Genomic DNA, 16,698 nt, shown 5'->3' on the forward strand with positions numbered 1-16,698 from the left:
ACTACTTCTTAAACATTAACATTAGTTTTCTTTTCTAACAGCAGTTTGTGGTTGCTGTAAGTGTGTTCAAAGATTTGGGTTCTTCTGGCTGTCTTAAGCATTAACCATGTCTTACTTTCCAACTGAATCGAATCTGGAAAAAAAAAAAAAAAACTAGTCAAAGGACAAGTAAAATGTGAATTATCAATGAAATGACATAAAAGTTTTATTAAAATTTGTTATAAATCATAAAATGCTACAGTACCTCAAATCTAAGTTGTTTGAGCACCCGGAAAGTAAGAGGAAATAAAAGCTTTTGTGATGCTAACCTTTCTCTGTACTACATTAAATCAGTTTTTTTGTTTGTTTGTTTTTGAGATGGAGTCTTGCTCTGTCACCCAGGCTGGAGTGCAGTGGCACAATCTCAGCTCACTGCAACCTCCACCTTCTGGGTTCAAGCAATTCTCCTGCATCAGCCTCCCGAGTAGCTGGGATTACAGGTGCCTGCCACCACACCTGGCTAATTTTTGTATTTTTAGTGGAGAAGGGGTTTCACCATGTTGGCCAGGCTGGTTTCAAACTCCTGAGCTCAAGTGATCTGCCCAATTTGGCCTCCCAAAGTTCTGGGATTACAGGCGTGAGCCGTCATGCCTGGCCATAAATAAGTTTTAAAAGTTGATCTTTGTGCTCCTCTTTCCAGATGTGAAGTGAATAATTGTGAGTTTTATTTTAGGTATGTTGTGTGGCCTTGTTATACCTGCTAATACCATTGTCCTGTTGATCTTGGAAGAGTTTGTTTTTGGGATTCCATTGAGGTTATAAATTCCTAGAGATTAGTGAGATTATGGATCCATGGTCTGTGCAGAAAAGAAAATTAAATGTGATGCGTTATTTTATTTGGTGTAGTTCTTTCATTATGGGATCACTTTGGTTTTCTTCAGATCTTTGAACAGGTACTAAGTGAACTGGAGCCTCTATGTCTGGCAGAACAGGACTTCATAAGTAAATTTTTCAAACTACAGCAACATCAAAGTATACCTGGAACTATGGTATGGCTCATAGTGTATTTTGGCTAGTATTTATGATCTGTAACATAATTAACTTAATTAATATGTGGTCACAATTTTATTATCGGAAGAGAAAAGGAAAGAATTTATGATGTAAGAATTTTTTTTATGATGTAAGAATTTAGGATGTAAGGAATTTTTGTAATACCACAAGGTAATAAAAACAGTGACAGATGAAGTTTGGTTATCTAATTTAATATTTCAGAATATCATAAGCCTAAATAGTCTCTAAATTGGGGGATGAATTTCTGAGTTTACTTTGCAAAGAACGTTATTTAAGAGGCTATTTTAACCTTTCAGTAGTCATCAAGACAAATATAATTTTTAAAAAATGATGTTTGAGTATATACACTATGGTATAACAAATAATAATAATGATAAATAGGCCGGGCACGGTGGCTCATGCCTGTAATCCCAGCACTTTGGGAGGCCGAGGTGGGTGGATCATGAGGTCAGGAGATCAAGACCCTCCTGGCTAACAGAGTGAAACCCCGTATCTACTAAAAATACAAAAAAAAAAAAAAAAAATTAGCCGGGCGTGGTGGCGGCGCCTGGAGTCCCAGCTACTTGGGAGGCTGAGGCAGGAGAATGGCGTGAACCCAGGAGGCGGAGCTTGCAGTGAGCGGAGACTGCACCACTGCACTCCAGCCTGGGCAACAGAGCGAGACTCCGTCTCAAAGAAAATGATAATAATAATAATGATAAATAAAAGAAAATGAGGCCTCAGATCTGTCTTCCTTGTGGCTTTGTTACTAACTAGCCATGAGACCTTAAGCCAGTTATTCGATCCCCAGCTTTCCCCTTCTGTAAAGTGGACATCATAGTGCCTATTCAGCATGCCTTTCTGGTAGCATACATGTAAGAGAGTAAGATGAGAGAGTTTCTTGAATATTATGAAGAACTTAAAAATAGTGCAAATAAAGTGTTTTTTAAATTATCATCTTAAAGTTGTATGCCTCAGACAACCAACTTATAAAAGCAGTCATAAAATAAACGAGAAATTATTATAAATGGTTTAGAGCGTTCATTGCTATGGTAGTAATGGTGGCAAATTTATTTGTTGGCTTCTGTGAGAATTTTTTCTAGCATTTTTTTAATGCTGAAGTTTTATTAGAATAATTGATGAGATTTCCTGAATTTTTTAAATTCTCTTTTGAAAGTTGTGTTTGGACATTTTCTATTTTTGTGGTTGTTGTTGTCGAGCTGCCCCCTTCCCACACCTTGCATTCAGCTTCCTGCACCTCCCCACTTCCCCTCAGGTGCACACACAAATACAACTTCTCACCCCACAAAAGTTCTTGGATAAAACCTAAGAACAGAGTATCTCATGAACATTCTTAAATAGCATACTAAATTATATAGCTAGCTTTAGCATAATGCTACCTTTAAAAATCACTATTTTTCATAATGTATTCTTTCCTAGGAATTTTAAGACTGAGCAGGCTTTCGCTATATAAATACTAGTTAAATTGTTGGTCTTCTATTATGTAAAGTGCCTGAATAATTTTTGCAGGCTGAAGCAGAGGACCTGGATGGAGGAACATTATCACGGCAACATAATTGTGGCACACCACTGCCTGTTTCATCTGAGTATGTCTTTGTTACTATCATTTATTTTGGAAAAAATAAACTTTAAAACGTGGAATGGGCCGGGCGCGGTGGCTCACGCCTGTAATCCCAGCACTTTGGGAGGCCGAGGCGGGCGGATCACAAGGTCAGGAGATCGAGACCACGGTGAAACCCCGTCTCTACTAAAAATACAAAAAATTAGCCGGGCGCGGTTGTGGGCGCCTGTAGTCCCAGCTACTCGGGAGGCTGAGGCAGGAGAATGGCGTGAACCCGGGAGGCGGAGCTTGCAGTGAGCCGAGATTGCGCCACTGCACTCCAGCCTGGGCGACAGAGCCAGACTCCGTCTCAAAAAAAAACAAAAAAACAAAAAAAAAAACGTGGAATGCTGCTCATGGCGGGGTCTAGATGTTTCTCAGTAGCCTGACGGTACTCTGAGCACCAGCGTGTGTGTGCATTGTCTTATCAGACATTTTACTGATTTAAAATTCATCCTATTTTATGGCTCTTCAGCTCTTCCTTGCTCCAGGACTCACAGAAGATGAAGTCAATCTGTTGTTTGCTGGTATGGGGAAGCCTTTGAATTGTAGTGTATTTCTTAGAAATCACAAAGCACATTTCATGACCCAGCGTTACAAATTAAAGCTAATTCAAATGATAAAGCTCAACGTTAGTAAAATATTTTTATATCAAAAACTGCTATAATCATATTTAGACATTTTTATTTGTTTTTTGTTGTTGTTATTGTTGTTGCTGTTTTCTGAGACCGAGTCTCCCTCTGTTGCCCAGGCTGGAATGCAATGGCACCATCTCAGCTCACTGCAGCTTCCACCTCCCGGGTTCGAATGATTCTCCTGACTCAGCCTCCCAAGTAGCTGGGATTACAGACATGCACCACCACGTCTGGCTAATTTTTGTAATTTTGGTAGAGACAGGGTTTCACCATGTTGGCCAGGCTAGTTTCGAACTCCTGACCTCAGGTGACCTGCGCGCCTTGGCCTCCCAAAGTGCTGGGATTACAGGCATGAGCCACCGTGCCCGGCTATCTAGACATTTTTAATTGAAATTTAATTATGGTATTTTTGTCCTTTTGTATATACCCAGTGGATTAAAGTTAAAGGTGAATTCACCTGAAGCTTGTTATAACTTTATATATCTTGTCTGTTTTCTGAACAGGAAAGATATGATCCGCCAAATGATGATTAAAATATTTCGCTGCATTGAGCCAGAGCTGAACAACCTAATTGCATTAGGAGACAAAATTGACAGCTTTAACTCTCTTTATATGCTAGTCAAAATGAGTCATCATGTGTGGACTGCACAAAATGTGGACCCTGCTTCTTTCCTAAGTACTACATTGGGAAATGTTTTGGTGACTGTCAAAAGGAACTTTGACAAATGCATTGTGAGTTTGCTTTTTTAAAAAAATACCTTAGCATCCTAGTCATTGCAAAATATAGGTAAATGTATTTAAATCGAGGGATTTCCAGCTTTCTGTTGGGGAATCTGTTGTTCATGTCCCTCAAAGCAGGGCATGGCAACAATCTGCATGAACAGAGTTAGTTGGGTGGCACTATGCCAGCTAGTTTCCCTTCCACACTGTGAATCTTGGCAAGTTCTGGAGGACGTGGCACAGCGGCGGCAGTTGCTTAAGAGATCCACTCGAGGCCAGACGTAGTGGCTCACATCTGTAATGCCAGCACTTTGGGAGGCTGAGGTGGGCAGATCACCTGAGGTCAGGAGTTCGAGACCAGCCTGGTCAACATGGCGAAACCCCGTCTCTACTAAAAATACAAAAATTAGCCAGGCGTGGTAGCACACACCTATAATCCCAGCTACTCGGGAGGCTGAGGCAGGAGAATTGCTTGAACCTGTGAGGCGGAGGTTGCAGTGAGCCAAGATTGCAACAGTGCTCTCCAGCCTGGGTGACAAGAATGAAGACTGTCTCAAAAAAAAAGAAAAATTCACTGAATAACTGACATCTCAGTTTATTAGTCAGTGACCATTGATTTAATGAAACAATTGAAACTATCACTTGGGTTTATTATTGTTCTTTTAATACTTTCTAATAAGAAAACTAATTTGATTATTTTAATTGTTTAATTTATTTTAATAGTTTAGTAGCTTTAATAATTGTATTTTATTTTAAGAATAAATTGTTATAACTGAGCAATTATCATTTTCTTCCTAATAGAAAAAAATTTAACAACTTTCTTACTATCTGTTACTTTTTTTTTTTTTTTTTGAGATGGAGTCTCATTCTCATTGCCCAGGCTGGAGTGCAACAGTGCAATCTCGGCTCACCTCAACCTCCGCCTCCTGGGTTCAAGCAATTCTCCAGCCTCAGCCTCCTGAGTAGCTGGGATTACAGGCATGAGCCACCATGCCCGGCTAGTTTTATATTTTTAGTAGAGATGGGATTTCTCCATGTTGGTCAGGCTGGTCTCAAACTCCCAACCTCAGGTGATCCGCCCACCTTGGCCTCCCAAAGTGCTGGGATTACAGGCATGAGACACTGCACCCAGCTGTCTGTCTATTACATTTTTTGCACTTGTATGTATGAATTGGGCTGGGCCAGGTTAAAAAATGCTTCATGAACACTTCTCAAGGTGTGGCACTAGAGAAAGTAATCGAGACAAAGATATAAATTCACATATTCTCATAAGTTGCATATATATATAAAGGACATAGGTTTGCCACTAAAGGGTGGTTTCTTCTACCTATCATCCTTCTCTATATCTTATTTTAATTCTTATTTTAATAATATCTTATTTTTGATAAGATCTTATCTCTCATTTATGAATGCTGGTCAATAAGATCAATAGACCAGCATTTATAAATGAGTGCTTACTGTGTACCAGGCACAAGTCTGAGCACTTTGCACATACTATGTCATCTAATCTTAAACCCAGCCCCTCAATAGGGTAGATTGTTTGAAAGGTGAAGTTACTTTCTCCAGATCCACAGTTTAAAAATATGGGTCTTGTATTCAAGACAGTCTGGTTCTAGTACCTGCGATCTTACCACTACCTTTTCTACTGCATCCATTTTTCACCTCACAGTTGCCAATACTGATGAAGTGGAACATGAGTACACATAATATGAAATAATTGACTATGCTCATAGGGTTTTTTTATACTGATGTCAGAAGCCTAGAGATAATTATTTTGCTAATCCATATGTCATATGGTTTTCGAGTTATACTCCCCAAATCTCAATACAATGAAATTTGAGGTAAAAACTGAAATAATACAAAAGTATTTGGCAGTGTAATCATTCCTACTGAGTAGATTTAGATCCCTTCAGAACCATAGAACCATAATTGAATCCGTGGATCGTTTTGAACCTAGGATTCTGTCTGCATGAAACATGTCTTTCACATTTTGTCATATCATGCACAAGCAGTTTGTGGAACTAAGAATAAGTGACTAATAAATATATGGAAAACTAAATAATGCAAATCCATATGGAAATGCCTGTCCTCCTTCTTTGTTTCTATACTCTGAAAATAGAGAATTTGTCTCTCCAGACAGAAATTTTAGACTGATGAAAATTGGAAATGACTGTGGTTCTCAAACTTGACCATGTGGCCACCAACCAGAAGTTACCTGGAGGGATCCTATAGGTGCTCTAGAATCTGCTCTCCTGTAACCTAAAATCAGTAATTGCCTTGTACTCATCTTTCATAAATGGTAGAAATGTGTGTTGACTGTTTTTACTTTGTACAGAGACTTGAAGTTCACAGCCTTGATTGTATTTTGTTTTGTTTCATTTTATTTTATTTTTTGAGACAGAGTCTTGCTCTATCGCCCAGGCTGGAGTGTAGTGGTGCAATCCTGGCTCACTTTAACCTCTGCCTCCCAGGTTCAAGAAATTCTCATTCCTCAGCCTCCCAAGTAGCTGGGATTACAGGCATGTGCCACCCCGCCCAGCTAATTTTTTTGTGTGTTTTTTGTAGAGATGAGGTTTCACTGTATTGGCCAGGCTGGTCTTGAACTCTTGGCCTCTAACGATCCACCCACCTTGGCCACCCAAAGTGCTGGGATTACAGGCATGAGCCACCGTCCCCAGCTTATAGTTGATTTTAAATAATCTGTATTACTTTGATTTTCTTAAACTTACTGTAAAATGGTTTTATTATCTATAGAATTAGTTTTTCTTAATTAGTAAGCATCCAAAGTGTTCTAGCTACCACGTGATATCCTGCCTCTATGATATCTGTGCATATATCTATATCTCCATCTATATATTTTGTTGTGATTATATGTAGTTTTAAAGTTGCTTGGTTATTTATCTCCCTTGCTCTCTGCCTAACTATAGAGTAACCAAATAAGGCAAATGGAAGAAGTAAAGATCTCAAAGAAGAGTAAAGTCGGAATTCTTCCATTTGTTGCTGAATTTGAAGAATTTGCTGGACTTGCAGAATCAATCTTTAAAAATGCTGAGCGTCGTGGAGACCTAGATAAAGCATACACCAAACTTATCAGAGGAGTGTTTGTTAATGGTAAGCTTTTGTTATGTTCTAAAGAATTGTTGTAGCTATTGTTTTTATTTCTGGTAACTAAGAAGTCGGGAACAGATAGGTTCATTATTTTGTGTATCTTACAGTCTTTTTTAGGTTTTCTAACATTAAAGATTTCTTGAATTTGAAAAATAAAACCTATTCATAATCATTAGGAACCACTTACATTTTAGGGTTCATATGGGCTTATGACTATGCAAAATTGAAAATCTTTTTTTTTTTTTTTTTTAAGATGGGCCTCACTCTGTCACCCAGGCTGGAGTGCAGTGGCATTATGTTGGCTCACTGCAACCTCCACCTCCCAGGCTCAAATGATCCTCCCACCTCACCTTCCCAAGTAGCTGGGACTACAGGTGCACCCCACCACACCCTGCTAATTTTTTGTAGAAAATCATTTTTTAAACACAAAAACATGACCTTCCAGATTACATTTGCATTTCAACAAGTGGTCTTCTAGAGATGATGGGCTGTGATGTGTGTGTGACCTTAAGCAAATCAATTCATTTATTTAGGCCTCAGTTTTCCATATCTATTATACAAGGAAATTAGTACTAAAATACAGGAGAAATTAGTGCTGAAATACTCGCTTTCTTCCTGTGTCAGATCCCACAATTAAGTTACAGAAAAGTCTGGGCATGTCATTTCATGTGAAATAAATGATCTGATTGCATATATTCAGGAATTGTAGAAGCTAAAGAATTGGCAGGAAATGGAATCATTTCACCAATTATTGCCCAGGCTGGAGTACTGTGGCATAATCTCGGCTCACTGCAACCTTCACCTCCTGAGTTTGAGCAATTCTCCTGCCTCAGCCTCCTAAGTAGCTGGAATTATAGGCAGGTGTCATCACACCCAGCTAATTTTTGTATCTTTAGTAGAGACGGGGTTTCACCATGTTGGCCAGACTTGTCTCAAACTCTTGACCTCAAGTGATCTGCCTGCCTTGGCCTCCCAAAGTGCTGGGATTACAGGCATGAACCACTGTGCCCGCCCTTGATTTTTCCTTTTAAAATTCAAAGTAGCTTTGCTTTATCTGATTCTAAAGTAATGTGGCTAGGCACACTGGCCCACACCTGTAATCGCCGTACTTTGGAAGGACCAGTTTGGGGATTGCTTGAGCCCAGGAGTTGAAGACCAGCCTGGGCATCATAGTGAGGCCTTGTCTCTATAAAAAAAATCAAAAAAATTAGCCAGGTGTGGTGGTGTGTCCCTGAGTTTCAGCTACACAGGAGGCTGAGGCAGGAGAATCATTTGAGCTCAGGAGGTCAAGGCTGCAGTGAGCCTTGTTCATGCCACTGCACTCTAGCCTGGATGACAACGCCAGACCATGTGTTAAAAATAAATAATAAATGAATTAATTCATTCATTATTCTTTGTAAATGAATTAATTCATTTATAAAGAAACTAAAATGTATAAAACTTAAGAACAGACAGATATTCCTTTAATTGGATAAAAAATCTATCTCAGGCCTAAAGCTTACATGACACTTAACTGCAATAGTAGAGACATTCCCTCTGAAATCAGTTTAAAGCAGAAATATTGTTAGATCCTTTATTATTTAGCATTGTTATTGAAGTGCTAGCCAGTACAAGACCTGAAACATAACTATTTATCCACAAAAATCAGCAAATAGAATTTTCAAATCAGGAAGAAAGATCATTTTTAATCTTATTGTACAGAGATAATGTTAAATTTTTATTCTTCCAAACTTTTCAATTCCCTGTCCCTCTCTTCTATATATGTGCATATTGTGTGTGTGTGTTTTCTTTAATATAAAAATGTTATCATATCTGACACACTATTTTTGAAGCTGCTGGACTCTATGTAATCTTAGTACCTTTCCTTGTTAGTTAATATAGATAAACAAAATCATTTTTAACGATTACATAGTCATCCATATGTCATTATCCATTTACCAAATCTTCTATTAATAAACATTTAGGGTTTTTTTAACCTGTATCATTTTCCTACTAAAAGTTACCAGTCTTTCCCTACTGTCACAGGGAGTTTTGATTTATGTCGCTCACTGTGAGGATTCAGTGAATAAGTTGTGTACACATATAATAGTTCGTCTGGTACTGTCATTTCCCTTTTACATGACATTCCAAAATGACAAAAACCATTGGCGATCATACACACACACACACGCGCGCGCGCGCGCGCACGATCAAGACATATTGATCTACATCAGAAAGAATAAAATGTAAAAATCTAATGCAGTATAAAGAGTCAATGATCAAATTATGCTTAATGAATCTTATAATTCATTTAATTTCCCCTGCCCACAATTCTCCTAAATTGTACTTTTGTTGTAATTAGTTTAGAACATGGAAATTTGCAATGTATTTTTATTTTGAACATATTGTCTAAGTTGGAACTTTCCAAAATTTGTCAAGAATCAAAATAAAGAGAAACATCTTGTGAGTTTCAAATATCTCTTCTAATAATACATGCTCAAAAAATAGATAATGAGATTACTTAACTACATATGCACACACACATCACTCACTATGAAGATTCAGTAAATAAGTTAATGCATGTTCTTCTATACTCTCTGGTACATACAATAAAAAGTTTTCAACACAGAAAAAAATAAAATAAAATAAACATTTAGGGTTTTTTTAGTTTATATATCTTTGTATACTTGTCAAATAATTTCTTTAGGGTAAATTACTAGAAATGGAATTACTGGGTCAAAGGGTTTATGTATCTCAAGTCTTTTCCCAAATTGTGATACAGAAAGCTTATGTCAGTTTAGTGCTATGAGCAGTTGCATTACAACTGTACAAATGCTGGATATTACTAGGTATTACCAATCTTTTTATTCTGTGTCAACCTGATAGGCTATAAATTATCTCACTATTTTATTTTGCATTTCATTGATTTTGTGTATGGTGTGTTTACATGAATTTTCAAATTTTATGTCCAATTTATTCATCTTTCCCCTTAATAGTCTTCTGAATTTTGGGCCATTCTCAGCAAGGTCACCCCATCACAAAATTATTATTTTTCAATTAGCTATATTTTCTTTAGTACTTATGATTATATTAATTTATTTGTTTGCTTTTTACATTTTAAATAATTTAGCAATTCAGAATTTGGCTGCAAGATGTAAAATAGGGACCTAAATTTCATATATTAAAATGGTCCAGCTGGTTGTCCTAACACACTTTGAATAATTCATCATTTCTCCATTGATTTGAAACGCTACTTTTATTATATACTGAATTTCCATGTACACATGGGACTGTTTTAGGATAACTTTTTATGATGATTAGGTAGATCTGAAAACTCCCATTACAATATATTTTATTAAGTCCAGAAATGTGCTTAATTCTTAAACTTACAAATGAAAAAATAATTAATCATATAAATGTTTGTGGCTAAATACGGTCATACTCAGAGATGTTATTTTATTTTTTCTGTTTTGGTTTTAGTGGAGAAAGTAGCAAATGAAAGCCAGAAGACCCCCAGGGATGTGGTTATGATGGAAAACTTTCACCATATTTTTGCAACTCTTTCTCGATTGAAAATCTCATGTCTAGAAGCAGAAAAAAAAGACGCCAAACAAAAATACACAGATCACCTTCAGTCTTATGTCATTTACTCTTTAGGACAACCTCTTGAAAAACTAAATGTAAATATATTTTCATTCAGTATTTTTCCTACTTTTGAACCTATACACATAAGTTTGCATATGAATAACCTGCAGACATTTATCTTAAATTTTCTCATGTGTTGGTGCAAAGGGGAGTCAGTTATTGAAGCTGCCAGTGAGCCAGACACTGCTAGATGCTATATATTTTATTTCTTCTTTCTGTACATTATTTTTATACATTATTTATCTATTATATTTTAATGATAATTTTGCTAATATTATTCTATTACATATGCATTATTTCTTTTAATTCTTATAAACAATGATGTGTAAGCTAAGATAATATTATCCCCATTTCACAAATGAAGAAACTGAAAGTAAAAAAAACTTGCCCAACATTATAATAGCTTATAAATTACAAGCTGGGGGATGAACCTAGATTAGGCTTTGCCATTATTCTTTCCCATTTCTTACTTTATAAATGACCAAGTTAGCAATGTCTAGGTGGAAATTTCAGAAATATTATCAAGATAAAAGAAAAACCAAAAATTGCTTTCTACATTGCCTTTTACTTTTCTTTCCCTTCTTTTTCTTTCCTTACTTGAGTCATTTCCCAGAGCAAGTCTGTTAATTAAAGTTAAGAAATGATGATTTTAGGGAACTTTACGACATAGTGAAAGCTTAAATGAACCTTTTTAACTAACTTTGTCTACAATATAATTAGTTATCTTTTATAAGTTCTTAACTTGAAGTTAGAGTAAAATAGCACAGTGACTCACACCTGTAATCCCAGCACTTTGGGAGGCCAAGGCAGGTAGATCACGAGGTCAGAAGATCGAGACCATCCTGGCTAACACAGTGAAACCCCGTCTCTACTAAAAATATTTTTAAAAAAGTAACCGGGCGTGGTGGCGTGCACCTGTAGTCCCAGCTACTCAGGAGGCTGAGGCAGGAGAATCACTTGAACCTGGGAGGCAGTGAGTACAGTAAGCCGAGATCACGCCGCTGCACTGCAGCCTGGGCTACAGAGCAAGACTCAGTCTCAAAAAAAAAAGAATATGTATCTACTATCAGCAATTCAGAGAAATACTTGAAAGGCATTTAATCAAATGCAGAACTAATTCCTTATAAAACTTAAGAACAGACAAATATTCCTTTAATTGGATAAAAGATCTGTCTCAGGCCTAAAGCTTACATGATACTTAACTGCAACGTTAGAGACATTCCCTCTGAAATCAATGTAAAGCAGAAATATTGTTAGATCATTTATTATTTAGCATTGTTGTTGAAGTGCTAGGCAGTTCAACAAGACCTGAAACATAAACAGGAGATATGGAGAAGAGAGACAAGATTATCACTGCCTGTATATGATATGTTGAAATTACTGGTGTTGATTAAGTGACAGGATTCAAGGCAAATATACCGAAAAACAATGTATTTCCTGTCTACCAATTAAGAGCTTATGTAACAACAAAAGTTTTAAAGCACTAAGAATAACTTGTCAAAGAATGATAATTTAATGAATAAATAATCACTAAGAAAATTTTAGAAAAAAGTAATGAGAGGGAATGGGGTTTGTCAGTATTAATTCTTTGTATCGTGCTCAAATACAGGCATGCCAGTCAATAAAAGTATATATATATATATAAAAGAAGACCTGGGAATAATATTTATAACAATATAACAGAGTCAGTATATTTAATATAAAAGATTTATTAAAATCAATAAGAAAAGCACTAAGACCTCAATTTATAAATGGGGCAAGGGGCCTGAATCACTACTAAATATATGAAAGCAGGTTAGCCTTATTTATAGGCAAAGAATTATAAAATAAAATGACAAACTTTTTTCACTCTGACAACCATTGTTTTAAATTGTCATAATGCTTATGGTAGTATAGTGAAGTAGCAACCTCATACACTGTTGACAGAAATATAAATTGATTGAGCTTTCCTGGCAAGGAGTTTGTATATATACTGAAGAATCTTTCAAATACTTAAAGTTACGCTCTTCAATAGAGTAATTATAGTTCTGGAAATTTAATCAGTAAGGTGGGTAAATACTTATATACAAAAAAAAATTATGACAAATATAGTAAATTTTCTAAAGTCCCACTAGATCTGGCAAGTCCAAAAAAAGACGGGGGAGTGGGATAAGTATCTAGTACTAGAGGAATGAATAATAATTGTGGTTTAGTCATAGTATGAAATATTATGCAGCCATTAAAATTTATATTCAGCAAAAAACAATATTAAATGTAGAATGTGACGTATGAAATATAATCTCATGTATGTATTCACACATCAAAAGATTAGAAGGAACTCTACAGTGTTACCAATGCTCGTCTCAGAAGTATGTGAATAAGGTGATTGTTATTTTATTGTTTATACTTTCACACACTGATTTTTGCATGGTGATTATACACTACTTTGTAAACAGATTTTTTAAAATGTAAGTAATAATAAAAACAGGTCTTAGCCATTGTTTCTTTTCATTTCCTTGAAGCATTTCTTTGACGGTGTTGAAGCTCGTGTGGCACAGGGCATAAGGGAGGAGGAAGTAAGTTACCAACTTGCATTTAACAAGCAAGAACTTCGTAAAGTCATTAAGGAGTACCCTGGAAAGGAAGTAAAAAAAGGTCTAGATAACCTCTACAAGAAGGTTGATAAACATTTATGTGAAGAAGAGAACTTACTTCAGGTATGCTGAGTTCTTTTGACCGTCTGGCTTGAGGATCCTTATATATATTGCTTTTCTTTAAATATTTTTCTAGAAATGCTATAGATCTAGAGCAGGACGTGAGTTCCATTAAAGTACAGACCAGATTAATGAATTGTGAGGAAGAAAGGAATACTACTTATATAAGAATATATGGCTATTTCTGCTTATTTCATATTTCTACTTTATTATGGTGAAGCATTAAGTTTGTTTTTCTTTGGTTGGTTGGTTGGTTGGTTGGTTGGTTGGTTGGTTGAGTGCTTGGAATTAGAAATGGGTTCATAATCTGGCTCCAGATTAAGCTGCGTGACTTTGGGAAGTTACTTAACCTCTGTGAGCCTTAGTTCCCTTATTTCGAAAAGTGGAAGTGATACCTCTCTTGTATAGTAGCCACTGTATTGGGCAACATAGCAAGACCTTGTCTCTACTAAAAATTAAAACAATTAGCTGGGCATGGTGTCATGTGCCTGTAGTCCCAACTACTTGGGAAGCTGAGGCAGGAGGATCACTTGAGCCCAGGAGATTGAGGCTCCAGTGAACTATGATCATATCACTGCACTCCAGCCTAGGCAACAGAGTGAGGCCATGTCTCAAAAAAAAAAAAAAAAACAAGAAAGAAAATGAGCTTAGAGGCTTAGAGAGTTGGAGTAATAGGACCAAGCTCCCATAACTAATGGGTAGTAGAGCTAAATTTAAAGACCAAATTAGGCCATTATTCTTTGTAAACCATATTGAAAGGCCCAGATATGAGTGAGAGTAATTCTGATTTCACCATCATGGAAGACTTCCTAAGGGATATTGCATTGTTTGTTTTAACCTCTGAAAGTCAGATGTATTTTAACAGGCAAAATGGGGATACAGGGAGTAGCATTCTAGAAAGAAATAATATGAGCTAAACGACGAAAAATAAAAAGCATAATACTGCTTAGGGAATAGTGATTGGTCTCAAGTTGACAGGAATTTAGGATTTATGAGATTTAGGGTTTACATGAAAAAACCTTGGAAGAATACATTCCCTCAGCTGTCAAATAGGGAAGATGATCATAATACCCACCCTCACCAGGTCATCGTGAGACTTAGTACTCTAATATATTCATAAAGTGCTTTGTACTGTGCTGATAAAGAGTGAGCTTCAGTTAAGCCATTATGTCAATATGTGTATCACATTGTGTCTTGATAGTTGTCTACATATTAATCTCCACTGTTACACTGTAAATCACATGATTGCAGATAATGGGTCTGACTCATTTTGCTGTCCTCCAAGGCATCAAGCAATGTTTTGCATCAACAATTTTAGATAAAGAAAATTTTAAATTTTATAGGAAATGAAATTAAAGCATTATATTTTATATAATCACTAGTCTTAGTTCTATACATAATTGTGCATATCCATATCTGTGTTGCATATTGGAGTGTATGAGATAATAGCTAAAATGTCATGAGTGCTTACTTGTGTCAAACACAGTTCTAAGCACTTTATGTACATTTCTTATTTAATTCTCACAGCATTATGAGGAAGGTCTTATTATTATCTTGGTTTATAGATGAGGAACTTGAGGCGTAGAGCAGTGATGTCATATACTGAAGGTCACAAATCTTGTTGGTAAAAGTAACTAGGATTCTGGTTCCAGAATGCATGTTCTTAGCTACTATACTACCCAGATTCTTAGAATATGCCTTGGCATTATTTCCGCATACTAGATTACATATTATTTCCATTCATAGCCTAATGAATTTTTTTTTAATAATAGGTTGTGTGGCACTCCATGCAAGATGAATTTATACGCCAGTATAAGCACTTTGAAGGTTTGATAGCTCGCTGTTATCCTGGATCTGGTGTTACAATGGAATTCACTATTCAGGACATTCTGGATTATTGTTCCAGCATTGCACAGTCCCACTAAACCTTGGGAAAGAAGAAAAGATAAATGAATGAAGCATTTGAGTATACCAGACACTATACCAAAATACCAAGCAACTGTTTTGAGAACCCAGACTTAAAATTTTATGTATTATTAAATGTTAGATAAATGGGTAGTACCATACTACAAATGTTTAAATGTAAAATTACCAACCTATATAGCAGTTTTATTTGCCCTACAGGTTGCATACTGACTTAAGCATTTATGTCATCCTAAAATGCCTTTAGCATTTCTCAATGACTGGATGGGAAATTTTCCTTTATTGCCTAGCTGCTTGTGTTTCAGTGGTTGTCCTGTGTGCAGCGCATTTGGAGTTCTTCAGCTTTCACTGCTTCTCTGTTGCTTGCTAATCATGTAACTACTAAAATACTGTACAAAATTGTTTTTTTCACACTAACAAATGTGTATATGGAGAAGAGGGCTCATGTGATCATTTGTAAAGTTAGATTTTTGAGGATTATGTGACTGTAGTAATAAATGTGAAATAAATTTTCAAAATTGACATTTGATAATATTTTTAGGTCTATTATATGCTATCTTCTGTATTAAAGCAAGTTCTTACAAAATCCACATACAAAAATTAATTGTAAGTTTATATACCACAAAACACTTAAAAGTTTAATAATAAGTAAAGTAAGCTGGGTGCAGTGGCTTATGCCTGTAATTCCAGCACTCTAGGAGGCCAAGGAGGGAGGACTGATTGAAGCCAGGAATTTGAGACTAGCCTGGGCAACACAGTGAGACCCTGACTCCATAGAAAAACAATTTTTTTGTGGTGGCACATGTGTATAATCTAAGCCACTTGAGAAGCTGAGGCAGGAGGATTGCTGCAGCCCAAGAGTTTGAGTGAGTTGTGATTGTGCCACTGTACTCCATCCTGGGCAACATAGCAAGACACTGTCACTTAAAAAAATAATAAGAAAAATAATAATATTGAACCTGTTTAGTATTTGGGACTATAACAAAAGATGTGCTATGTCCTGAATTGTGTCCCCACTAAAATTTTATATTGATGCCCTAACCCCCCATGTGGCTATATTAGAGATAGGGTCTTTAAGGAGACCATTAAGTTTAAATGAGGTCAGAAGGGTAGAAACCTTGATCCAATAGACTCAAAGACCTTGTAAGAAGAGGAAGAGACACCAGACCTCACTCTCCCTCTGCCGTGGGAGGGCACAATGAGAAGACAACTGTCTGCAAACCAGGAAGAGAGCCCTCACCAGAACCTGACCATGCTGGCACTGTGATCTCAGACTTCTAGCCTCCAAATCAGAAAATAAATTGTTTGGCAGCCCAAGCTAATACAAGATGTATAAGACCTTTAC

The 16,698-nt window shown here is 36.4% G+C and overlaps 1 protein-coding gene across 11 annotated transcripts in view; it reads left to right on the forward strand.

Moving 5' to 3' along the window:
- LOC105463632 (exocyst complex component 1) overlaps positions 1 to 15,875 on the forward strand; it is a 53,001-nt gene extending 37,126 nt beyond the window's left edge. For all 11 annotated transcript variants that reach the window (XM_071093384.1, XM_071093386.1, XM_071093390.1 and 8 more), the window contains 7 exons: positions 921 to 1,028; positions 2,560 to 2,636; positions 3,789 to 4,017; positions 6,933 to 7,116; positions 10,573 to 10,772; positions 13,239 to 13,433; positions 15,203 to 15,875. In XM_071093384.1, coding sequence (XP_070949485.1) covers positions 921 to 1,028; positions 2,560 to 2,636; positions 3,789 to 4,017; positions 6,933 to 7,116; positions 10,573 to 10,772; positions 13,239 to 13,433; positions 15,203 to 15,355 — 1,146 coding nt within the window. In that variant the 3' untranslated portion in view covers positions 15,356 to 15,875. The remainder of the gene's footprint in view (positions 1 to 920; positions 1,029 to 2,559; positions 2,637 to 3,788; positions 4,018 to 6,932; positions 7,117 to 10,572; positions 10,773 to 13,238; positions 13,434 to 15,202) is intronic.
- Positions 15,876 to 16,698: the final 823 nt, after the last annotated feature.

Source organism: Macaca nemestrina, chromosome 3 (genome assembly GCF_043159975.1).
Source record: "Macaca nemestrina isolate mMacNem1 chromosome 3, mMacNem.hap1, whole genome shotgun sequence".
Classification (NCBI taxonomy): domain Eukaryota; kingdom Metazoa; phylum Chordata; class Mammalia; order Primates; family Cercopithecidae; genus Macaca; species Macaca nemestrina.